The following is a 23,563-nucleotide window of genomic DNA, read 5'->3' on the forward strand; positions in this document are numbered from 1 at the left end:
TCTAGAAAGGATTGACCCTTCGCCTAGCACATATTTAACATTCAAACTTATAAATAATTAAAAAAAAAGAGTACAACTTTGTCAAGGTGATTAAATAGACCACCATCAATCACTATGGGAACTAATATTTGTCTATCTTTTTTTAAAATCTCTTTGGAGTTAATTTTTTTTTAATCTCTTCGTCTAAATAAATTATTGAGAAAAAATTAATTTGGAAACTAATAGATGTGGCTAATTATGCAAGTAGTATAAGTTTGCGGCCAACGACCCCTCTTTTGTACGGTATGTTAATATCCCACGTGCATGGTGATCCTCCGCAGCCCAAGTCGCAGGAACGTCGGACAACGGGGGTACGTGGGATGGCCCTATTGGATATCAGATGGTATTCACGTACTAAGATATCTAAAAGGTGGCTATAACTATTGATAAAGAGAGTTGGTATACGAAACCTCACCTTCCTCCTACCTTCCTCAGGTAGTAGAAATCGATGTCGTATGTTTGGAAAAGAAAGACAATCAAAGAGTTATAATTAAGAAGAGAAGAGTAGTAGCGAGAAGGATCGATATGGAGGTGGTGGTGCAAATGGCTCAAGAGCAAGACTTCCACTTCGGTGGCAATTACAATTCGGCCCTCATGATCGCGCCGCCGAGCCCGAAGCCCTTCGGCGACCCTTCCGAGTACCACCGCTACTACTACTCAAGCGCGCCGACGAGCCCAACACGCGCCGCTGCCGCCGGCGCCATGCGTGGAGAAATATTCTCCTCCTCCAACGCGAAGGAGTTGGACTTCGCTTTCAATTTTACGCCTTCCGCCGCCGTCGCCGTCGCCGCCGCCGATGAGCTCTTCGAGGGTGGGAAGATCAAGCCGTTGAAGCCTAACATGGAATCGCAAAGAGAGAGAGGGAGGCCTCTCACTTCTGTCTCTACCACTTCTTCTAGAAGTAGGAGGGAGTCGAGATCACTCTCTCCTATGAGAGGAGAAGGATCTAATAAAGGAAGTGGAAGCAAGAAATGGAAGTTGAAGGACTTGTTCTTGTTCAGGAGTGCATCAGAAGGGAGTAAAGATACGTTAAGGAAGTATATCATTTCATCAAGTGTGAAAAATAGTATTAGTGATCAAGATAGTGGTAATAGGTCCATGAGGAGGATGCATGAGATGCATTACACGGCGAACCGCGCGGCGGCGGAGGAGATGAAGAAGAGAACTCCGTTGCCCTTCCACCGGAATAGTTTGTTCGGCTACCTGCGTTTCAACCCGGCAATACATAGCATAACTAGAAGATTGAACAACCGTGGCAGCTAATTGCATGTTAAGGGAGTATATATATATATATATATATAGCAATCCATTGTTTAATTTCTTTACTAGGTTTGTGATTATAGATCTATTTTTTATTTTTATTCTTTTTAATATATACTATAGATCTGGTTGGAGATAAGCTGTAAATTGTTATACGTAAAGAGAGAAAGAAAAGAAAAAGAAAAGAAAGGAAGGAGTGTTTGAGATAGATTGCAACAATATATTCTACATGGTTGGTGTCCAAAAAATAATAATAATAATGCTTTGGTATAGTTTAGATCAAGTTCAGAGGATTAGACTCTTTGGATGCCATTATGAGATGGAAAAGGATTCCAAAATATTTTTCATATGGATTATATCTATGTCTTAGTCGTTGATGTGCACCTAATTTTGTTCTTACTAGTCCTCCTGGGGCCTACACCATGTGAAAGATTTCATTTGACTCCCTCCATCCAGTCATCACCCCTATTATGCTTTGCCAGTTGCAATTGTTCTTCCCCTGTTCATGGTCATGGCATAAGAATAGAGTAGCTGTTAATTTGTGCAATCTGTGTACCCTTTTATTCCAATTGTCTCTCTGAGAAGATGCTTGAATCAGTTGGAACTCCTATCAGTAGAATTGAGATGTGATGCGATATCCTACCAAAATTTGACAAACAATCTTGCAGAGGTGGCCACACCTCATGCTAATGCTACCACATGGCTACTTAATTGTATGTTTTTTATAAGAGAAAAGAGCATCCATTTTACAGTACAAAAAAGTATACTAATGAGAAAATATTGATATATAAAATGCTGTTAATACTTGAATGTTTCAAATGTTTGGCACAAGAAGTAACACACAATAAACACACCTTTTTTTTGTCACTTAATCAGGTCAAATCAGTAGTACAAATCACAATCCTTCTATCTCTTACCTTCTCAAGTGAGACGGTAGATAAAAGTGTCAACCTTAGCTGTGTCCAAATATATTAATTTAAACAGTTAGGCACTGGGGCAAGCTCCCTGATCCCAATAAGAACTAGCATCTTACAACAAGATCACAATGAAGAAGCTCAACATTTTACAACTGTAAAGAAGAAAACAGATTACACATTTTTGGGGTGACCAGATTTTCCAATCAAATTGAAGGATCAGGGGGATCTAAATAAGTGGTATAGATATGGCGGCAGGATGCTTAGCCCATGGAATGCCACTGTGCGTGTTACTTCAGAAGCTCCCGAAGACTGTTTGCCAAAGGCATTCAGCTGCTCAATCCTAAGAGAAACCAGTCTGTGCTCTGCACTATATGGCGTGCTTCTTGTCCATCCATCCCCAGTTAATAGCAGTTAGAGAACCAAATTTTACAATCAGGGCATAAAGCGTAACTACCGCGCCTTTGCAAGGGATCTGCTAGACACACCATGCAACAACTTGACAAAACCAAGAAAACTCAGCTTCCCGTCAGTATGCCTGATCCAGTCATGGAGAACCACATGTACAGGTACAGAAGGACTCAGTCCAAGCTCCTAAAAGTAAAGAAATAAAACAAAAATTAGGCATTCATCCGTTCAGTATAACTTAAAAGAGCTACATGATGACCACATAGCATACTAGAGATAACTGTCCTTTCCAGCCATCATACTCTATTCCTATGTGCCTTATCAATCTCCCTTTCTTGAGAATTAAGATCACTTGTACAGTTGTAATAGAAAAATACAAAAAGCCAGCGGTGTCACCAACTGCGAGTAAGAAGATCATATATGATAGTTTATATGTCTGCTTTAGTAATCATGTTAAAACGTTTTCATGTTAGACCATAATCTACTTCAGTAGGGCAGGTTTTAATTGCAGTTCCAACTTTACCAGACCGCAACTAAATTTTCCATTTTGATGCATCAATGTAACTTAACAAAATATTTGATCAGCAAGGAACTAGACATACCGAAGCTAGTTCCTCAATGACAATAGCTCGATTACCATCCTTGTCAAAAAGTTCATAAGCGCATCGGGCATGTTGTTCCCATCTATCTAAAGCCTCAAGCTGATGAACACTAACTGTAGCTGCGCAAAACTCGTCGAAATCCATTCTTCTATATTGAAGAATACTCAACTGAGAAAAAAAAAAGAAAAACGTCAGACTTTTATTCACGAGCAAATAAAACTGACCAGATATACAACGTTCATAAACACGTTACATCTGAAGCTAAAGATTTGCATACCGACACAAGAAGCTCTTGAACACGAGATTCCTTCATTGCATCAGTAGCATTTTTCATCAAGGCCTGACCAGTGAATGAAAAATAAGAATAGGCAACAAATCAGAATTGAAGTTCTATTAAAACAAGATTGCAACTATTTCCTACTTTCAGAATTAGAACTCCTCCCGCATAGACTAACCATTTTGATACTTTCAAGAGTAATGCACCCATTTTTGTTTGGTTCCAAGAGTGCAAACTGCCCCTTTAGATAAAACAGTTCATCAACAGTTAATGTCTTCGACAGAGCCTGCGACAAATGCAAAGAGTTTCTTTCATGCATCACATAAAAAACAAAAGAATCATAACCAAATTCAATCAGCCAGAGAATGATAATAGAGTTTTATGAGGTTAAAAAAGGCCTGTGATGGAAGGGGGAGATTTCTTTATAACATTGCAACCAAGTAGGTTGACTTTAGCACCTAAATATCAGGTTGCTAAAAGAATTGGCACCATCCAAATAGACTTTCTTGAAGTGTCATCTTTCTTCATCTATAGCACATCCACATTAAGAAAGATTAAGTGAAAAGGAATCACCAATCTTCTCCGGTAGGATTCTAGAGGAAACAGAATTCACAGCTAAATGAGAAATGAGTACTAAAACTCTAAAATGTGTCGGCAACTTGAACAGAGTATGTAGAGTATAGAGACTTTACTTCTGTAATGCAACAATAATCATGGGGAAGGAAACATGCATCTGGAAGCACATGAAACTGAAACTGACAAAATAAACTTCCCAGAAGAGAAGCAGTTATTCACCCTTAAAGCAGCCTTCCGCAATGTTGAAGAACGTATATATGCTTTAATAAGTCGGAATATAAGGATATCCAAGGGAACTTTAACATCATTGTAATTTCTAATCCATGGATGGCCTGTACACAAGACATAGTAAGCTTGCTGTAAATTTGTAATGATGGGGAAACACAACTGGAACTTCATGGAACTGAAAGGCAACTCACTTAATGCCTGTGCAGCAGTCATTCTTTTGCGTGGATCTTTACTTAACAAGCGCTTAACAAAATCCTTTGCTTCAGAAGATAGAGAAGGCCAAGGTGCCTCATTGAAACTTGGGTCAGCCTTCAAAACAGCCCGAAATATGCCAGATTCAGTTCGTGCCCAAAATGGTCGACTGCCGCAAAGAAGAATATAAGCAATCACACCGATACTCCAGACATCAGCTTCCGTGCTATAGGACCTATGCAAAACTTCAGGTGCAACATAGTATGCACTTCCTACAATATCATTCAGCCTTTCATCTGCAAATGATGTAAAAGTTAGGAGTAGATACAAAATGTCGTAGCAAAAATTTACAAGCAAATCCTGTGTAACTTTGTTAAACATAGAAAGGTAGTAACAACCAATCCACTAGCTCAAATGCCATAGTATAATAAATCTCATAATGACCAATAAAAAACTAACCTGGTTTAACAAAATCTGATAAGCCGAAGTCTATAGCCTTCAGCTGGGAATTCTCATCCTTGGAAGTAAAAAGAAAATTCTGATCAAACAAATACCAAGCTTTAGAAGGACGAAAATAATCATCAATAAGATCCATAAACAAAACTAATATGGAGAAGGCATCATCTAGTTACTGATAAAAGAAAAACTCTACTATGAGCAACCCTCACAAGATATACAGGTAGATTATCAAAGTTTTAAGCAAGTTCTAAAAAAGTAAATGGAGGAGGAATTGAATTTCTGATAGAACAAATCCATAAACAAAACTACTATGGAGAAGATATCGTCTAGTTGCTGATAAAAGAAAAACTCTATTATAAGCAACATTCACAAGATATAAAGGTAGAATATTCGAAGTTTTAAGCAAGTCGTAAAGTAGTAAAATAGGGAGGAATTGAATTTGTGATAGAACAAATCAATATGATTTGAATCTTTGTGTGCCTAAGTAGAGGAATTTAACATCTAAAAGCAGTTGCAATAATGTGGAGAAGGAGAGATATGGGAGGGATTGAGTAAAAAGAATTTATGCCAACCCTTCTCCCCTTATCTCTAGCGCAGAGAATTGAGTAGCTGATTTAGAAGGAATTTAAGATCACTAGTCACTTTGGAAATGATACTCAAGATTGGAGCTAATAGCCGTGAAGCTAAACTTTAGCACATCCATTATCAGACACAACATGGGTGTATCTGGCTATCTATGTTACACATTATTACTGATTCACTTCTAGTATAGTGTCAGAGTTGGCCAAAGTTTATCCAACCCAAGAAAACCTTCAGGTCAGTGCCCAAGCTAATGCAGGTAAGCTAGGTTTTCAATGAAAATTGCAGGTGGAGCTAACCAACTTCATTAACCTTGGGTTGATCCAAGCCAAATGGCAACTGTAGGTATGAAGAAGGTTAAGTTTAACTAGGTGTATTAATTCCTCCCTGCCTATACTTCCATAGTGATGATATTCACTTCAATAAGCAATGGCACGAAATCAACAAAGCAATATGCTTTGGCCAGTCCAATGTGCATTACCTCAGGTTTGAGATCCCGATGTACCACACCTTGGAGATGGCAAAATGCGACAACATTCAATACTTGTACCATGACAGCCTTGGCATCATCTTCTGAGTATTTCCCACCTCTGTTTGAACAAAAAGATATGCATAGAAATTAGAAACAGCTATACTTAAGGCCGCCCTAAAAAAGTTCTATAGTTCAAAGTCCCGAAAGGATGCTACCTTATAATAATGAAATATCTAGAAGATAGTTACCTTGAAAGAATTCTATCTAGAAGCTCTCCTCCTTCACATAACCTAAAAGATACATCAGCTAAGTCAAACACAGAACATGCAGATAAAACAACAATATGACTAAACAGACATGAAACAGATAGAAAGCAAGAATTACTTAAAATCTTAGAAATAAAAAGAGTTATCTAAATCTTTATTACATAGAAGCAAGGTTAAGAAATATAAGCAAAAATGAAGTACTTTTTCACTAAAGTATTTCTTTCTTTACTCAACAAGCTTTCTACCTACTATCTGTAAAGCTACTGATGAGCAGATGAATAACACGAGCTGTACCACGTAATTAGGTAAACAAGGAAGCAAGAAAAGAGGAGCTAACATGCCCCTAGGGACACACTGAATTTGCAAAAGTATGTTCACATAAATAATTTGGATACTACACAGCCGACCCAAAATCCGAGCATTGCCACCCTTAAGAAAAATAATTAGCACAAATATTGGAAAAGGAAAGAAAATTAGGCTCTTATCTGGAAAACGGAAAGACAGATGAGAAGTTAGAAAAAGAGTAAGGCAGTGAACCCAATGCGTGCAAAGTTATAAATAAGACGGTGAACCCAATGCATGCAAAGTTATAAGTGCCATGTCCATCACTCAGTCTATAAATTCCCAATACATAAGTACAAACAAGCTTATCTAATTCACAGAACAGAAAAAGATGAATTTGAGGGTGAGTCAAATATCCGATGTCACAATAGATGGCTTATTTGTAGTTTTGGCAGTGACAAAATATGAGTGACTTTTAATATCTAACATATACTATTCTAACACAACGTACTTGATCACACAGCCAAGAGAAAGTGTGATCAAAGAAATACTTATGCTGTGTAGAGAACTGGGATATACAAATAATGTATAACATAGCTGAAGCTTACTCCATTATTATATAAACATTGTCATTATCTTCACAAGCATCATAAAATTGAACTAGGTTCTTATGTCCTGTCAAAGCTCTCAAAATCTTCACTTCTCTTCGAACATCCTCAATAGCTATGGCTGTGGTCATCTGCCAAGAAAGCATCCAAAGATAAATACAAGGATCCACTCAATGTGCTGAAAGATGATATGTAGATTAAATTGTACAGTAACTAAATTCGGATTGCTATCCAACACAGGAAATTTGACATTTACATATGCACATGAGCATAGCATACTTGAAAAGATAATATAGAATCAGTATCAACAATCCTTTGTCTACACAGTAACCCATTTTAGTCGAACTGGCATATGAAAGAATTAATAGCACAAGATGGATGTGTTACGCAAGATTCCTGCATGCTATCAAAGCATCATAGATATTACATAGTTGGTGGTGTCAAAGTTTTATGAAGAGAGAAAAATGCCATTATAAGCTCAAGATTGTTGTTTAAGGCCACTTTGAGAAAGTCCAATATAGCAGAGTAGCAGACAATTCAATGGTGGTGAGTCATAACATAGACCTCCTTTGATACCTGAAATGTCAAACTAAATTGCAAGCCAAATTAATGTTAAGGTTCAGCCAAATAAAAGGATGGCCAACAATGACGAAAGAAAAGAAAGGCTTCCTACAAAAGATCTGCATATTTGCATGTTGAATTAATGAGTTTTTACGTAAACCACCAAAATCCTCCATCAAAAAATCCATCTGTTAAGTCAAATATTATATTTGCCAACTACAGTATCAGAGGTCAACTTCACATATCAACAACACCAGCCGCAAAGATTAAGAAAACCGATCCATATGAAAAACCAAGAATGACGGAAAGGGCAACAAGAAAGGGGAGATTTTTCTCTCACCTTAGCCTTCGGAATGACCTTGACGGCCACCTGCTCCCCTTTTCGCTCTCCCTTCTTGAACTTCGCAGCGCAAGTATACCCAAAATGCCCTCTTCCTACCTCCTCCCCGATTTCATATTTCTCCACGAACCCCTTCGCAAATCCAAAGCTCTTATCCAACCCCGCCACGCCCCCCTTCCCCTCTTCTCCTCCATCCTCCTCCGCTATCGCAGCCTCGTTGGGCTTCACTGACCCATGCCTCCTAGCCAACGCTGCCCTGATGTGCTTCGCCGGCGACGGCGGCGGAAACGGCCGCTTAAAGAACCTCCTCGGAGTAGTCGTGGCCGATCCGCTGCCAGATGCGGCGACGGAGGGGGATTTCTTAGAGAATAGGCTATGAGCTGGGCTAGGGCTATAGAACGGAAAGAATGGGGAAGCCCATGGCTTTGTACTGCTCTTCTCTTCCTCCTCCCCCGTGGTCTTCTTCTCCTCCTCCTCCTTCTTGCACACTTCCTCCTCCCTCCTGGGATCTGGATCCGAGCCAGGGATCTGGATCTGCCTCGTCGAGGGTTTCCCATGGCAGAGCCCCATCTCTCCTTCTCCACAAATAATCCAGCAATGGAGAACTATGGAGGAGGAGATCAATCTCGAAACCCCACCTCACTGCATTGCTCTCGCTCGAGCGCTTCCGTAGAACCCTAGAGAGACGGAGAGAAGGAAGAGGGGGGCGGGGGGCTCTTAGATGAAACACAACTAGTGCGAGGGGTTTAGAGCAAAAGTAATCGAGCCAGACGGACGCACAGATACTAGTATGCGGATGAAGAATCCGCCGTCAACTTCGCACTACGAAGCCATCTCCTCCGTCGGTTCAATTTTCGCCTCGTAATTAGATCTCATGGTGGCTTCTCACCGGGCGGTGACCGGATCCTCACTCGGGAGGGGAGCAGAGCAGCACTTGGTGAAGAAGAAAGCGACTAACGGTTGGGGGGGTTGCGTCACCTCCCACTGACCCGATATGATGCCACGTGTCGACAACCCATTCCCTTATCCCTGCGGTTTTTCTTGCTTATCTCGCTAGAGCGATCTGATTGGATGAGAGGATCAACTGAAGGCAGTAACTACGAGCGGCTTAAGATGTTCCGCAGGAGCGACTGGCTCGAGCACTGTAGAGGTAGTTAGGCGAATTTAAGTTGAGATCATTGGATTTAGGTAGCCGATTTAATGGGCGCATATTTATGATCGTGGTCTGTTACTCCGCCGGATCAGGATAAGGATCAACTGAAGGGTGGAGAAAGGAGTATCCCTTTTATTGCATTCCAACATTAGAAAATACCTGGGAAAATTCTTAATTATAATCCTACTTGATTGCACCAAAATTGTAATCTTTTTTGATGCTGGGTCTTTTCATAGAGCTCTTCTGGACTTTGGATGAAGACTATGATTAACTTGGAATTAAATCTGAATTAACCTTAACATAAGTTAAGTTCCAACTTGGTGTTAGGCCAATCAGTCAAAGAACTTGAGGAAGATAATAAGGTTTCCCTCACATGGAGTCTTGTGATAAAAAAATAAAAAATAAAAAATAAAAAATAAAAAATAAAAAAATGCTGCAGGCTTGCAGGAAATAATATATTACAGTGCTAACTGTGGTTTAATTATTGTAAAGCCATGGATATTAGCCATTATCTTATACCAGAAGTTACCACTTCTATCTTTTGCCTCACATGTTGAGCTTTAGATGTAATGTGATTACTCATGGAGATATAATTAAGCTTTATCTTGTATTGCAAAGTACTTAAAGCTGAAATAAACCATCTAATTTATTGAATGTTTGATGTAGTTTCTTTTTTCCAACATCAGATAGATATATCCATGCATGAATAGAGAATAGAGACATAATTAAATTAAAAGAGCTGGATTATTTATAATACTAATTCATCGATCAGGCATTCATTTTGTTGTTCCTGAGCTTTCTTTCATCTGAGAGCTTCTTAGCAAAGCGAGCAATAGCTTGTTCATTGGTTCCCTCTCCATCCACTGGCTCATATGTACCTGTCTCAAGGTTCACCCTAGCCACTGGCTTCTTGAGGAGGCCATGGCCAATCTGGATCAAGCTTTGCATGTTCTTCTCCGTCGAGATGTCGACCGATGACACATCGCCGATCAAAGAATCATCCTATTCGATAGATCGATCGATCACATATTCGCAAATCAAATCAAATAAAATGCTGAATATATTAAGAATATTCTATACCTGTATGCGCAAGTAATTCTTCTCGCAATGAAGTGCTTGGAAAAGAACAGATGCATGGATGTCTACCATATCAGCACTCGCTTGGGAAAAAATGTCGATCAACGGCGTCATACCCTTGTTATACAACCACCCAAGAACACCCCATTTAGCACAATCTGCTGCACTATAGTTCTCAGCTTCCTTTGCAGTGCCAGTGCCTATGGAGATGACAAGAAACTTGCCATAATCCATAGGCTTGATTGGAAAAAAGTCAGCATTTTGCATGAAGATTTCCTTTGTAACTTGCGACATGGCAGCTAACGTCTGTAAAAATATTGGTGTGTAACTATCTATGTAAGTGTACCAAACGTTTTAATTAATTTTGCATATATATACTTAACTGGATTATTTGCAGCTACACCACCATCGACAAGATTGAAGTCTCTAGTGTTTCCTTGAGAGTCTTTGGTCTGGAAGTAGTGAGCAGGGAGATAGGTTGGAGCTGCAGACGTACTGATGCAAATATCAGAGAGAAGTGCATCCTTTAGAGGTACATTTTTTGCCTGCATTGATGAACTAATGCAAGTTAAAAGTGCCTCCATATATAATTGTAACACATATATGAATATAAAGTATATATATGTATATATTGCTTTATAAAATGTTAAGATAAGTAGCAATGAGAAACCTCGTAGGTTGAGAAGAGAATTGGTTGGAGGTATTTGATGTCAAAAGTTGGAATCACGACATTGGTTATAGTTTGATGAAGCTTAATATCACCACATAAACTTTGTATTTTGGAGTGCAAATATTTGCCGTCATATTTTGGCCCTGTGACTGCGCCAAACAAATTGGCTGCCGAAGAAAAGAACCCAGAACTGCATGCATATATGCAAGACAATTAATAAACTGAATTAATTCTAAAACTGTTCTCTTCTGTAGATGAACTGTTAATTTCTATAATCTACTGGACTTACGACTTTTGAGGGAAAATCTTCGGGCCATTTTCTAGATAGAATTTGTTGATCTCTTTTGCAGCAAAGAGTGGTCGGTTATCCTTGTCAGGAGCTGTGATCATTGCCGTCACAAGTCCGCCGGTGCTCGTACCGGCGATGACGTCGAAGTAGTCGGCGATCCTGGCATCTGGTCCATCGAGTTCCTAAAAATTATAATGTTAAAACTCTCTCTCTCTCTCCGTGTGTGTGCATACATATATTTATACATGATGCTTAGCATGTTTGTATCAGAGATGGATTTACTTGGAGTTTAGATTCAAGGAAAGCGAGAATAGTTCCCGGGATAATTCCCCTTATGCCGCCGCCGTCGATGCTAAGAACTGTGACCATCTTCCCCATGGCAGGGGGAGGATTCTGAGCAGGTGAGGCATCGTTGCTATCCATAGATACCTTCGAAAGCCCTGTGAGCTAAAGAGATCAGAGAGGAGTAAGAGAAGGAGATGGAGATTAATTAGCTCAGTTTTTGGATGCTATTGTCTCTCTTGTTATATCATTTTTATAGACATCAAGGGAGGTCTGGGAGATGCATGGAAATTGGAAAGAGCATAGAGTGCTCACTTATTATATATTTATTTATTAGTACATGATGCACACCTGCTTGTTCAAAACTCCAGTATGAATTTATTTATCTATCTATCTATCTATCTATATATATTAAGAGGTGAAATTGTTTGGATATATGTCTATACGTAAAATTAGGAAGTAGTTGTCCCATTATAAACTTTATAAATAGCGAAATATAACAGCTAGTCTTAGTAGAAAATATATGCATGCATCATGCTTTTCGTGAATCTCCAAGACTCCAACTGATTTGTTGCTCATATTGTTTAAAAATATTGTGTATATATATATATATCTAGAAAACAAATATGGATCTATCAGCCACCTTTTTCGCATTCATCTCATACTAAGTAAATGAAGTTTATTTATATCTATTAGAAAATCCGGAAAATAGAATGCCCACAAGGCACGCCAAAGGGTTGACTACTTGCCTACTTGCAATGTTAATTTATCAAGGATGAACTGGAAGATGATGTTATTTCGAATTAAGAAGCACTGGCATGTGTATAATGCTACATTTTATGCATTAGAATATGGGATGGTTGCAAGATCAGATGGCATAGGATAATGTGAATATGTGCATGGAATGCATCTATATCTCCTCACAATAGTCTTAGAGATCTATCATGTAATATAATATAAGAAGTGGCAGAGAACTGCCAGCTAAACATATTAATTAGAGTATTATCTAAGTTTCTACACATGCAATTATTTGTGTATGGTGACATGCAATTTAATTTGGTTAAAAATAAAAAATGTCAACGGGTTGTATTTAGATGATTAAAGAGGCTCGTATTATACGTTTTTATTTTTATGGATTCGGAACCCAACAGTGTGAAATTAATTAGGATATTATTAAACTTTTACTTCTCTCAATTAAAAAAAAATTCCGAATTAATAAAACTATTCACACAGCAATCACATTCTCATCTGGGAAGCTTTCTCCAACGTGCAATGTGCAATTTCCACTCGAGGAATAGAAACAAAGAAAGAAGCAGAAGTTTTTTAAATAAGAAATCACTATTACTCTCTCATAAGAGTGACAAATGTTGTTAGTACATGCATTATATTCTAGCTAGAACAACAAAATGCATACACCCAAAAGGCAAACTGGATAACGAGCACCAGCTGCTGGTAATTGTACTTCATCATGAATGATTGAAAACAAGCCGCAGAATTCTTTGATGACTCGCAGGAAACGAATTGTGATCTGAGCTGTTTGCTGCCAAGACATACAAACAGTGGCTATGAGGATCGCGGTCGATCGTCAGCCAAGTCTGGCTTGCCTACGGAGTACCTAAGATAAGATATGCATAGTTTAGTTTTCCTTAAATATATATACCGCCATATATTATACAGTAAACACCGCTGATGATTCTTCTTCTCTTCTTTCTCAAATGAAAAGAAAGGAAAAAAAAAGAGAAGAAAATCAGCATGTCAAAAAATGGATAAGAAGTCACTTTCTCATTTCTCAGGCAAACACTATGCAAAGAATCGGACTCAGAAATACGTCTTATTAGAATCAAAGGCAATCATAATAAAAAAACTAACCTCTTCAGCAAATTTTATCAAGATTGTGGTTCTTGGTCGTTGCTGACCCTCAATTGGTACAAAATGTGCCGTAACAACAGCAGGAAAACCAGCATTGTCCAAGACACCCTTCAAGAAAATCAGGTGTCAGTTACGGAATTCCCAAAATGAAAAGGTAAGAGAAACTAAAAGGAATTAATGGAACAGCTGCCACAAAGGCGATAGCACACAGCTGCAAGAGTAAGCGCCTCAGTGGTACTCACCCTTACTATACCAGCAACAAAAGCCCCACAGTTGAATGCCCCCATGTCTTTTGGCACGGATATGAATCTATTAAACCAGCCAAATTTCATCTCCAGATAAACATAAACAACCATCATAGCTGACTTAACAAGAGTTTATAAGATATAATACCGATTAACCAGAAATTCTTTCTCACTGATCATGTACTCGTCTTCATGTTCAGTTCCTTTCTCAAGTGAGTCAGCTGCCTGTTAAGGTGGCAGAAACAAGAACAAAGCAAATATAGAGAGCCTAATCACAATAAAGATCACAAGATTGCTATTCCAGCTAACAAAGAAATTGTTCTAGTTGCACATGCTAATCTACAAAATGTCATATTAGGCATTCAAATATCCTTTAGAATAAAAGTTTAAAACTTTTAACATCTTCTGTTGGTTTATGGATATCCATGTCGTTTGCACCAAAACTTATAATATCTTCAGAATTATCAGTATCTGCACTTTGTAGTTTTCGAGCCTCATTATGTCTACCATCATTTCCTATTACAAATGTAAGCATGCTAAAGAAGAAGTTACAACAAACTCTGCTAGTTCTCAGAGAAACAAATTAGAAATCTTGTTCATCTGTCTCCACTGTCCACTTTATGAAAGGTAAAGGACCCAATGAAATAGCATATATTAGCAATATCATATCTAAAACTTTTCAGAAGCTTGGTTAGAATTCCCAGCAGAAATGCTACTGCAACAAATAGCACATGTTCAACTGGTTATAGGGGTGAAAACGGATCAAATACGGATTGGATAGTGCTCAACCTATATCCGGATCCATATTTTTAGTCCGGATACGGATTCAGATACGGATATTGGACGGATAGCAAAATTTAAAACCATATCCTAACTAAACGGATACGGATAATTTTCGGATAGAGGATCGGATCTTAAACGGATATTGATTGAATTTAAAATAATTATAATATTTTATTTATATATAATTAACACAAAATTATTAAGAGTTTTATGATAAATAAATTTTTTATACGTCAAATTTATAAAATTAGAGAAATTAATCTCTATAAATAATATATAATGTATTATTAGCAATAATATTAATATTAATATTTACTATTTAAATAAGCAAACTAAAAACTGTAAATTATTTTAAAAAAATATGCGGATAAACGGATATCCGATATCCGTATCCGAATCCGAAAAATATATCTGACCCATATCCGAATCCGTATCCGAATTTTTTTCAAAAATTCTATCCGTATCCGAATCAGATAGAAATTTTTTATCCGAATCCGATCCGAATCGGGTCGGATAGCGGGTCGGGTCGGAGTTAATCCGACCCGTTTTCACCCCTAGCTGGTTACCAATCTCAAATGCACTGTCTCACTCCTATATGCTCACAAATGGAGGAACTAGCTCATGAATTTCCTCTGGGCAGGCATGCCATAAGTTTCATTGAATGTGCAAATAATGAGATAAGAATCTAAAACAGGCCTAACACTAGCAAGAAAACATATTATTCGTTTATCTAACTAGAACTTCTCACTTATTAGGATCAAAGGGTTTCTATATTTACACTTAACTGAGGCCTCAAACAAAGGCAGATTTGCCAAAAGGACTTTATGAGACAAGGTTTTCCTATGGCAGGATAAAAGTGTGGTTCTCTGCTCATATATCATAATAAGTCCAATGATATAAAATTCAAGAGGATGCAAGTCTATATCATAATAAATCCAATGATATAGAATTCAAGAGGATGCAAACAAACAAACAGGAAGGCAGTTCCAATGATACACATGATAAGATTTTTCTTTCATTCTTTGAAAGCTCAGGACATTTATGTGTTCAATAGTGAAATCAGCTTTCCTTCCATCTTAATATCATTCTAAAATCAATACATGATAAATGCTCGAGTCATGGAACTGATAAGGAATAACTTCAAAGAACAAATAGTTGAAAGTACAATAATCATGTACCCATGTATAGATAAACTACCTTCCCAAAGAGCACCTTCCAGACAGTGCTATGAATGAATGTTAATATCCCCACTAGTCCAGTCTCCCTCCTATTTCCCTGAAATATTGATTGCAACATTAAAAATCAATAACTGTCGCTAAACAATATAGCATCTAAATTGGAAAATAATGGTAGACCAACTAAGAGCATTGGGTACCACATGAAAAAGTAAATGGATATAAGAATTGGTCCATTTCAAAATTTGGTTGCATTTTATAATGTGGTTAAAGAAACAAGATGCAAAAAATACAGTATCCCCTTCAACTGAATACCAACTTACGATGTATACATGACGAGATATAGAATGAAAAGTATCAAAAGAGGGAGAAAGTGTGGGATTTAAAGAACTAAAATGAATTTTAGGCTACTGTTTTTGTTCTCAAGCTGACCATCCAGCTCGGTCTTAATTTTCATTCCAAAGATATACCAGCATGCTAACATATTAAGATCTACTACTAGAGTAACTAGACCTACTTCCACCACTCTTCATGACTGTCAAGTTAGGTAGGAGACGCAAACCAGAATCATTTATAGCCAGTCGTGCTTCTTAACATGAAGAAATCTGATCATGAAAATCCGACATCCATAAACCGATACAGATCATTGCAGCATACCACTATTATCTCCCAAACTAGGCCTATTCAAATTCTGTAGGACTAGCGTGGATTAATGCTATAAGCCTATAATATGCAACTCTTCACAGTAAAACATGTCATCTTTGCTGCTACAGAAATATGCTACTAGTCACAGCATTTTACTGTTATTGCGAAAGAAAATGCAATTTAGAATGCAAAGCCAAGTACAACTGCACAAGTATTTTGTGTCATTATTAGTCCACAACCTTTTTCCTATGAAAAATGCAATTCCAACTTGATAGAAACCACTTTAACAAAATATAATATCAAGAAAGTACACACCTTGTCTCTGTGGTAAAGGAGTTCGACCACTCTTGTTCCAACAGCATAACCTGCATCCTCTAGCCTACATTTATATGAAATATTATGAGAAACAAGTCAAAATCTCATATCAAAGAATAAGTAAGCAACATCGTATAATCACCGGGAAAGATCAAAATAAGGTACTCCAAATTTAGAGTAATATAATTAAAAAATTTCACTGTAATTTTCAATTAGTTTCAAAAAGGGAAACACTACCAGAAGAGTATATGCAGATGAGCATGTAATCATAGAATGGAATCTTAGGCGTTAACTAGTATTTTAAGTAACATAACCTTCTTTCCAATTCAGCAATATTATCAACTTGCGTCTGATTGTACTGTACCAATTCTGAAAACAAGAAAGCAAATGCACTCAAGCTGACCTGCAAAAATAGGTTATGTCAAAATGTTGGTAGGATGATATCCAATGAATGAGCACTGGTATAAATAGAACTAATTGACAAATGCAATATAAAAATTAGTATTGCAGCTGCATTACTTGTTGTCCACATTGAAACTAATGTGGAGAAAGAACTAATTAGTGATCTATAAAACTTATCCCCATCTGAAAACTTTTTTGGAATTTTATAGAGAACTAGATCCTTTCTTTTATGACAACTAATCTTTGAAAGTTGAAACAAGTAAGATGATCTCAGTAACATAGCAAAGTCCTATTTTTGGTCAATGTTATCCCTACCACCTGAATTCTTGCCCACACATTTCTCAAGATCTAAACCACCACACATTTACTCATATAAAAGCTATGACAAATGCTAAGTATAGAAGGAAGTTTTTTACTGACCAGCAAAATAAGTTATAGAGATATTAACATGAACCCATCAAGTATAAGCATTCCAATGAAGTAAAATAAGTGAATAACAACGGAAACATAAATCTTGAATTCTTTGTGCTTGTAACTGATGCATAGTCCTCCCGTAATCTTGAAAAAGATGTTCCAAATTGCTACACATCAAATGCCCTAAGATCTTTAAATAGCATAGCAGGCCTCTAATCACATACCAACCTACTCGATCTGCAGGGCCTATACTGAAGTAACTGAACTACTTGCCTTGTACGTCACAATCTGCTGGTATCAGTCAAACGTCTATCCTACTCGAATTTGTCATGCAACTTAAAATATTGCTCACTATTCCAGATTTCCAGTCCCACTATCCTCTCCCAAGTTTCCAAGTGTCCATGCCCTTCAACACACTCTGATCCAGTAAACTTGAAGTATTACCCCCTAGCAGATAAGATTCATCTCCGTCGACCTCTCGAATGCACGCGATCAACTACTTCGTCACCTTGACACCTAAATCACTTACTAATGTTTACGAATTAGGTGAAACAAGGATCAAATCGATCAGAATCACGAAATTTTGTACACAATTTGTGGTTTCCGGATCTGAAAGTTGCATCAAGTTCTTCCGCGATCTAGAGAAGCGGCAATTTTTTGATAGATAGGGATGATTTGAGAGTTACCTCTTGCCTGCCTCTGCTGAGGGGCTTGTCGAGGACGTTGGCGTACTGCTTCGCTTTCCCCACCCCGATCATGGCTTCGTCTTCTCCGAGCGACCACTAACCAAGCGAAGAAAAGGAACCGGTTTGCGTTTTTGCCCGATCGTTCGAGAAGAGTCTACGGTGAGGTGTTCATCGAGCAGGCCGAGTCGGGTCGGGTCGGGTCGGGTCGGGTCGGGTCCGAGATGAAACATTTCAACCCGTTATCAGTTCCCAATCTCCACTACTCGCCGTCGCCGACTAAAATTGATGACTTATTTTGGTTGTAATAAATAAACGTTGTTGCCATCTCCAGTCAAAACTCCAACTCCTCATTAGCTCCTTAGTTTTACAAATAATGCCAACTTTTTAACTATCGTTTAGTTAAATAAAGCTTATAATATAAGATAAAAAAAATTAGAGCAAGATGAGTCTCTAAAGGGCATCTTTTGCCTATCGTGAGAGTGAGAGTGAGAGTGAGAGTGAGAGATGGATTGCTTCTTACTAAAATTCAACGACCCCCAGTAAGTAATTGAGTGGAGTCTAAGTAGCTGCTGGGACCCATGACAATGAGTCAATGCTTGAAATAACTCAAAAGGGTCCAAACTCCGAGCAGTCCATTTTTTAGCATTTATTTTAAGGATAAGTATATTTCTTTTCTTTCTTTCTTTTTTTATTATAAAATAACGGAGTACATGAGTGTAATTAACCCTTCATTTTTTTTATCCAATTTCGATACTAACAAAGAAAACCCAATCCAGGCAGCAATATTTGTTAGATCCTTTCTTCTTTTCTCTGTTTTATTATTTTGAAGAGGAGGAGAGATTGGCGGAAGTAAACCCGGAAGGCAATTAATTCATGAACCTTTTTAAGATTCTCCTACGTAATCTTTCCGCAAGTAAAAGTCCGCAGTGTTCTTCTTCCATCTCTCTAACTGTGGCCCATTGCTTTTGTCATGATAGGCCACTAAGTCTCTTCTCTGTCCTCTATCTTATTATTGGTCTCCTCCTCTATGCCTTTCTGCTTCTGTTATAGATGCAGACAAGAGAAGCTCTTAAATCCATCTCCCTCTTCCTTTTCTAATTGGTTGGTTGTTTGGTTGGTTGGCTGGCTAACTGGTCTTATTATTCTTTTGTTCATTCAATTGGGTCTCCTTTATCTTACTCCAATGGTGAAATCCTCTGCTCTTGCTCTCCTCCCTCTTCTCTGCCTCCCTCTGTTCTACGTTAAGGTCGTCGATGCCACCGGAACCGCCGATGGAATGGAGCAATGGGGTTATGTTGAAGTCCGACCAAGTAATTTTCTCACTATATATTTGTTTTCTTTGATCATAGTAGCATATTATTAATTTCTTATGGCTTTGTTTCTTGGCACAATTCAGAAGCTCATATGTTCTGGTGGTTTTACAAGAGCCCGCAGAGGATCGAAAACGGTTCGACGCCATGGCCGACGGTTCTGTGGTTACAGGGTGGACCCGTGAGTTCCTCAATCCTTTGCTTAAAAGGAAAGAATGTGGACAGATTTATTGAGTCTATAATAAATCTAAAATAGCCTTCTTTTGATGAATCTGCATTCGAGTTATAGGGAGCTTCGGGTGTTGGATTTGGGAATTTTGAAGAAGTCGGGCCGTTGGACACTGATCTAAAGCCTCGGAATTCGACGTGGCTTCAAAAGGCTGATCTGCTCTTTGTGGTGAATCTTTAATTTACCACTGCCCTGTCTCTTGTTTGATTTATATTATGTCATAATTATCAATCTTTTTAAATGGGATTTTTATTGGAATTTTTTTTTTACGCCAATTGTAGGATAATCCAGTAGGCACAGGATATAGTTATGTTGAGGAGGATAGTCTCCTTGTTAAAACTGATGAAGAGGCTGGAACAGACTTAACTACCCTTCTGAAAGAGCTCTACAATAACAATGAGAGCTTGCAGAAGAGCCCACTTTTTGTCATAGCAGAGTCATATGGAGGGAAGTTTGCAGTTATGCTCGGTTTATCGATCGTCAAAGCCGTTCAGAAAGGAGAACTGAAGCTTAAACTTGGAGGTAACAAGTTATAATTTGATGACTGTCAAGATGGATGGATTTGTTTTTATCCTCACTGTTTGAATTTTATCAACAGGAGTTGCTTTAGGAGATAGCTGGATTTCTCCCGAGGATTTTGTCGTCAGTCCTGACAACTGAGCTCTTTCTACAGTTTGAAAGATTGATTTCATCTTTACTTAAAAGGTTTTAAATTTTTTTTTTCAATTTCAGTTCTCATGGGGGCCTTTGCTTCGAGATGTCTCCAGGCTTGATAGCAGTGATGCAGACAAATCAAACAGGTTGATACTACACCACTATGAACAATTGTCGAAAGAGAAGTTATTTCAAATTAAATTACTTTGATTTAATAGACTTTTCTTATGTCAGTTTCGCTGAAAAAATAAGAGAGCAAATATCAGGAGGGCGATACACCGATGCAACAAATTCATGGGGCGAGCTAGAGAGCCTGATCATCTCAAGTAGCAACTCCGTAGTAAGCAATCTTTAGTCCTCCAAACTTCAGTATTTTCTCCGGTCGTCTTATTTATAGTACTCCTTACATGAGATAATATAATTTTCAGGACTTCTATAATTTCTTGCTGGATTCTGCAATGGATCCACTCTCTGTATCAGCATTGCAGTTAAACGAGATAGCGATGAGGAGTTATTCGAAGTACTTAAGCGCTAAGGCATCCTCCTCTGGTGGTATCAGTGGTCTCATGAATGGTGCCATCAAGGAAAAGCTCAAGATAATCCCAAAGAACATAATGTAAAGACAATGTCTTGATCTATATATACATACCTTATTCAAGTACTGATATGATTGCTAAGACAAAAGAATTGCTTAATTCGCTAAACCTTGCAGTTGGCAAGAGTCATCTGAGCCTGTTTTTGATGCTTTGTCAAATGATTTCATGAAACCAAGGATCAGTGAGGTAAGCAGCTTCATGCATTAATTAGTCTTCTTTTTAATCCTCTATTTAGCCTCATAGAGATGTTGTAATGATCTCACACAGGTTGATGAGCTATTGTTTCAAGGTGTGAATGTCACTATTTACAATGGACAGGTATGGACTACACCCATTATGTTGCTTTATGCAAGTCTTTGCATGCCGATCTGCAAAGAATAAGATAGGCATTTAGCTCAACGCATAAAGTTTCCAACTTTGCAATTCAAACTTTTTTCCTTGTTGAGTGAGACTCACGAATTCTTTCAATCCACCAGCTATTGGATATGGTGGTTGAAAAGAATCCAGAGAACATGGCAACAGACTGCATTGCTGATATATTAGATGGTTTGGTGGTCCAAAAATTGACATAATGTGGTCCTTTTCGATTACTTTGTGGTGTTGATTTCCTCAATTTATGATATTGTGGCTTAACAAGGAATCGATATCTCTTCTACACTAAAAAAGCCCTTTTTTGTTAGAATTTTGCAGAGATGTTTTCAGAAATGCTCTGAATACTTTTCTGACAGCATATGCTAACAGAAAAGTTTGAACTAATTTTCTTTTTTTAATCGATGAAATATCTAAGAGTTCTAAATGGCTTGAACGACGTCCTTTTCCTATCTTTATAGTAGGACTAAAAAACAATTTCCAGACAAGTAGGCGAACAGTCATGCATGTTCCACGTACGAATTGTTCTTATATTACTTTTACAACTTGTTCTGTATTATGATAGCACAAGCAATAAATTTTGCAATATTTCCAGTCGAATTGGTTGTCCTTTGTCTTCTCCTGTGGAATTAGTTAAACAAAATATAAGTAACATATGGAGAAAGCAATCGACAATTAAGCGTGAGGTCTGAAAGACAATGATTCCTTTAAGAAACCATCCACAGATAACTTAGGGGCCATTAACAGACAAACATGTCATATTCTTTAACATGGATACCTTAATTCCTGGAGTTGAGCTTAGCTATGTGAGCAAAATATCATCAATCATTTATGGTGGTCCTTTGAGGACCACAAAATGAGGGAAGAAAAGAGTTGCTGCATTATGAGGTAGTCATGAAAGCATAAAATAAGAGCTCTTCATATCCATATGTAGAAAACTTGGACAGTTGGAAAATTAATCATGGAAGGTAATACAGCAAGTTGGTGTACAGTTGCATTGACTAACTTAGTTCATCAAGAAATGAGCATTTCACAGAAGTAGATAGTTTTCATATTTTTACTTGAAGAGCTAATACTGAGTATTTTTGGTTTTGTCAAGCTTGATCTAATTTGTGCAACAAAGGGCACTGAAGCATGGGTTCAGAAGCTCAAGTAAGCATCTTAGTTGCTATTTTTTTTTTCCTCTTGATTAACAAAACTTCAGGGCAATTAAGGAAGAACAGTGCCATCATTTTCTTCTTTCAGGTGGGAGGGACTGAAGAGTTTTAATAGCTTGAAGCGAACGCCTCTGTATTGCGATAGCGATGAGGCTGGAGGAACGAAGGGATTCATCAGGTCTTATCAGAACCTGCATTTCTATTGGATCTTGAAAGCAGGACATTTTGTAAGTATATTCTAAACACTATCTTATATCTAGCTATGTGTTGACTCGATATTCAGTGAAAAATAATACGATGCCAAATTCAGCAAACCAAAGTCTGAAAAATCAGAGATCGCCTACTGAAATCAATATTGACTTCCTCTCTATTACTCGATTTTTCTAAGTATATGTAGTTAAGACTACTTATAGGACTTGTTGGAATCTAAAAGATTAGTCCACTGTTCCATGACCACAAGAATTATTGCATCAAAAGAGACAGATCTGCAATATCTTTTCAATGTGAATATAGAAAAATTTAGCTTTTTCGAAGATTCCTATTGCTGAAATTTCTGTCATCTTTTCAGGTGCCTGTTGACCAACCTTGCATTGCATTGAAGATGCTGGGTGGCATAACTCAATCTCCTGCTCTTTCTTCTCTATAGACAGAAGGTTACAAGAGGAAAAAAAGAATAACTGCATCGACAATAATTGCGTTGACGAATTACAAAAATTGGGCCATGGGCCATGGTCCATTTTTACTTGATTATTGACTTTTTCTCTCATGAATGTTGTTCAAAGTTTCAAGGAAGAGGGTGTTGTACTTGGCTATGATAAACTAATGGAATGTCAAATTCCATAATATTTTTATCAAGAGAGTTTTTGGAAGCAAAGAAGGAATATAGTTTTAAATCCATCGATTCACAGATGAACACCAGATCAAAACCTTCTTGGAATTAGTGTTTCAGGATAAATTCAGATCAAGTAAATCAAATACTGGAAGAGAAAGAAAGGATATATATATATATATATATATTAAAAGATAACTGACTTGAATTAGTCTATCCCTATTCAGAGGAAAATATAATTTTTTTGAAAAGAATTTTTTTTTCAAATTACACTTACCAAATCCTAATGTACCAAATACTGAACAAATTGGATCAGAAATCTTCTTTGATGTGTTTATTTAGAAGGAATCA

At 37.7% G+C, this 23,563-nt stretch overlaps 5 protein-coding genes across 6 annotated transcripts; 2 read left to right on the forward strand and 3 right to left on the reverse strand.

Annotated features, from left to right (window-relative positions):
* The first annotated feature begins 482 nt into the window (after positions 1-482).
* On the forward strand, positions 483-1,505 carry LOC140786954 (uncharacterized). Its single transcript, XM_073135677.1, has one exon. The coding sequence runs from the start codon at positions 565-567 to the stop codon at positions 1,300-1,302; it is 738 nt and encodes a 245-aa protein (XP_072991778.1). The 5' UTR covers positions 483-564; the 3' UTR covers positions 1,303-1,505.
* Positions 1,506-2,134: 629 nt separating this feature from the next.
* On the reverse strand, positions 2,135-8,793 carry LOC140787107 (CDPK-related kinase 5). Its single transcript, XM_073135878.1, has 11 exons — positions 8,064-8,793; positions 7,163-7,293; positions 6,255-6,296; positions 6,016-6,124; positions 4,956-5,034; positions 4,496-4,792; positions 4,296-4,408; positions 3,679-3,786; positions 3,501-3,563; positions 3,224-3,391; positions 2,135-2,807 (listed from the first exon to the last, which is right to left on the reverse strand). Exons 1-11 carry the CDS (start codon positions 8,631-8,633, stop codon positions 2,667-2,669), a joined length of 1,821 nt encoding a protein of 606 aa, XP_072991979.1. The 5' UTR covers positions 8,634-8,793; the 3' UTR covers positions 2,135-2,666.
* A 1,044-nt stretch (positions 8,794-9,837) lies between these two features.
* LOC140786411 (patatin-like protein 2) lies at positions 9,838-11,762 on the reverse strand. The gene is made up of 6 exons (XM_073134822.1): positions 11,535-11,762; positions 11,253-11,434; positions 10,964-11,153; positions 10,677-10,838; positions 10,297-10,599; positions 9,838-10,218 (listed from the first exon to the last, which is right to left on the reverse strand). The coding sequence occupies exons 1-6, from the start codon at positions 11,673-11,675 to the stop codon at positions 9,985-9,987; spliced, it is 1,212 nt and encodes a 403-aa protein (XP_072990923.1). The 5' UTR covers positions 11,676-11,762; the 3' UTR covers positions 9,838-9,984.
* Positions 11,763-12,791: 1,029 nt separating this feature from the next.
* Positions 12,792-18,391, reverse strand: LOC140786412 (uncharacterized). The gene is made up of 8 exons (XM_073134825.1): positions 18,069-18,391; positions 16,881-16,969; positions 16,567-16,630; positions 15,629-15,706; positions 13,797-13,873; positions 13,646-13,712; positions 13,404-13,511; positions 12,792-13,149 (listed from the first exon to the last, which is right to left on the reverse strand). The coding sequence occupies exons 1-8, from the start codon at positions 18,138-18,140 to the stop codon at positions 13,120-13,122; spliced, it is 585 nt and encodes a 194-aa protein (XP_072990926.1). The 5' UTR covers positions 18,141-18,391; the 3' UTR covers positions 12,792-13,119.
* Positions 18,392-18,974: 583 nt separating this feature from the next.
* Positions 18,975-23,260, forward strand: LOC140785595 (serine carboxypeptidase-like 51). 2 transcript variants are annotated; one of them, XR_012108485.1, is made up of 13 exons: positions 18,975-19,378; positions 19,465-19,559; positions 19,668-19,775; positions 19,889-20,129; positions 20,206-20,249; positions 20,340-20,407; positions 20,496-20,601; positions 20,690-20,877; positions 20,974-21,043; positions 21,125-21,175; positions 22,326-22,378; positions 22,450-22,610; positions 22,952-23,094. XR_012108485.1 is itself a non-coding variant. In XM_073133507.1 (13 exons), the coding sequence occupies exons 1-13, from the start codon at positions 19,096-19,098 to the stop codon at positions 23,027-23,029; spliced, it is 1,524 nt and encodes a 507-aa protein (XP_072989608.1). In that variant the 5' UTR covers positions 18,977-19,095; the 3' UTR covers positions 23,030-23,260. The 2 variants fall into 2 exon arrangements, 1 of the variants encoding a protein (XP_072989608.1); XM_073133507.1 differs by having other exon boundaries at positions 18,977-19,378; positions 22,472-22,610; positions 22,952-23,260.
* Positions 23,261-23,563: the final 303 nt, after the last annotated feature.

Source organism: Typha latifolia, chromosome 4 (assembly GCF_019914945.1).
Source record: "Typha latifolia isolate L0001 chromosome 4, TyphaL0001v2, whole genome shotgun sequence".
Taxonomy (NCBI): domain Eukaryota; kingdom Viridiplantae; phylum Streptophyta; class Magnoliopsida; order Poales; family Typhaceae; genus Typha; species Typha latifolia.

Bases quoted from the DNA above. Each gene is read 5' to 3' on its own strand.
- LOC140786954 (XM_073135677.1), top strand. From the start codon at position 565: ATGGAGGTGGTGGTGCAAATGGCTCAAGAGCAAGACTTCCACTTCGGT.
- LOC140787107 (XM_073135878.1), bottom strand. From the start codon at position 8,633: ATGGGGCTCTGCCATGGGAAACCCTCGACGAGGCAGATCCAGATCCCT. The intron at 7,294-8,063 runs GTGAGAGAAAAA...CTTTCTTGGCAG, and splicing joins AGGTCATTCCGAAGGCTAAG to ATGACCACAGCCATAGCTAT. The intron at 6,297-7,162 runs GTAAGCTTCAGC...TGTATCTTTTAG, and splicing joins AATGTTTATATAATAATGGA to GTTATGTGAAGGAGGAGAGC.
- LOC140786411 (XM_073134822.1), bottom strand. From the start codon at position 11,675: ATGGATAGCAACGATGCCTCACCTGCTCAGAATCCTCCCCCTGCCATG. The intron at 10,839-10,963 runs GTTTCTCATTGC...TCATCAATGCAG, and splicing joins TTCTCTTCTCAACCTACGAG to GCAAAAAATGTACCTCTAAA. The intron at 10,219-10,296 runs GTATAGAATATT...TCTATCGAATAG, and splicing joins AGAATTACTTGCGCATACAG to GATGATTCTTTGATCGGCGA.
- LOC140786412 (XM_073134825.1), bottom strand. From the start codon at position 18,140: ATGATCGGGGTGGGGAAAGCGAAGCAGTACGCCAACGTCCTCGACAAG. The intron at 16,631-16,880 runs GTTATGTTACTT...ATATAAATGTAG, and splicing joins ATTGCTGAATTGGAAAGAAG to GCTAGAGGATGCAGGTTATG. The intron at 13,512-13,645 runs GTGAGTACCACT...ATTTTCTTGAAG, and splicing joins TTGTTGCTGGTATAGTAAGG to GGTGTCTTGGACAATGCTGG.
- LOC140785595 (XM_073133507.1), top strand. From the start codon at position 19,096: ATGCCTTTCTGCTTCTGTTATAGATGCAGACAAGAGAAGCTCTTAAAT. The intron at 19,379-19,464 runs GTAATTTTCTCA...GGCACAATTCAG, and splicing joins TTATGTTGAAGTCCGACCAA to AAGCTCATATGTTCTGGTGG. The intron at 20,878-20,973 runs GTAAAGACAATG...TAAACCTTGCAG, and splicing joins ATAATCCCAAAGAACATAAT to TTGGCAAGAGTCATCTGAGC.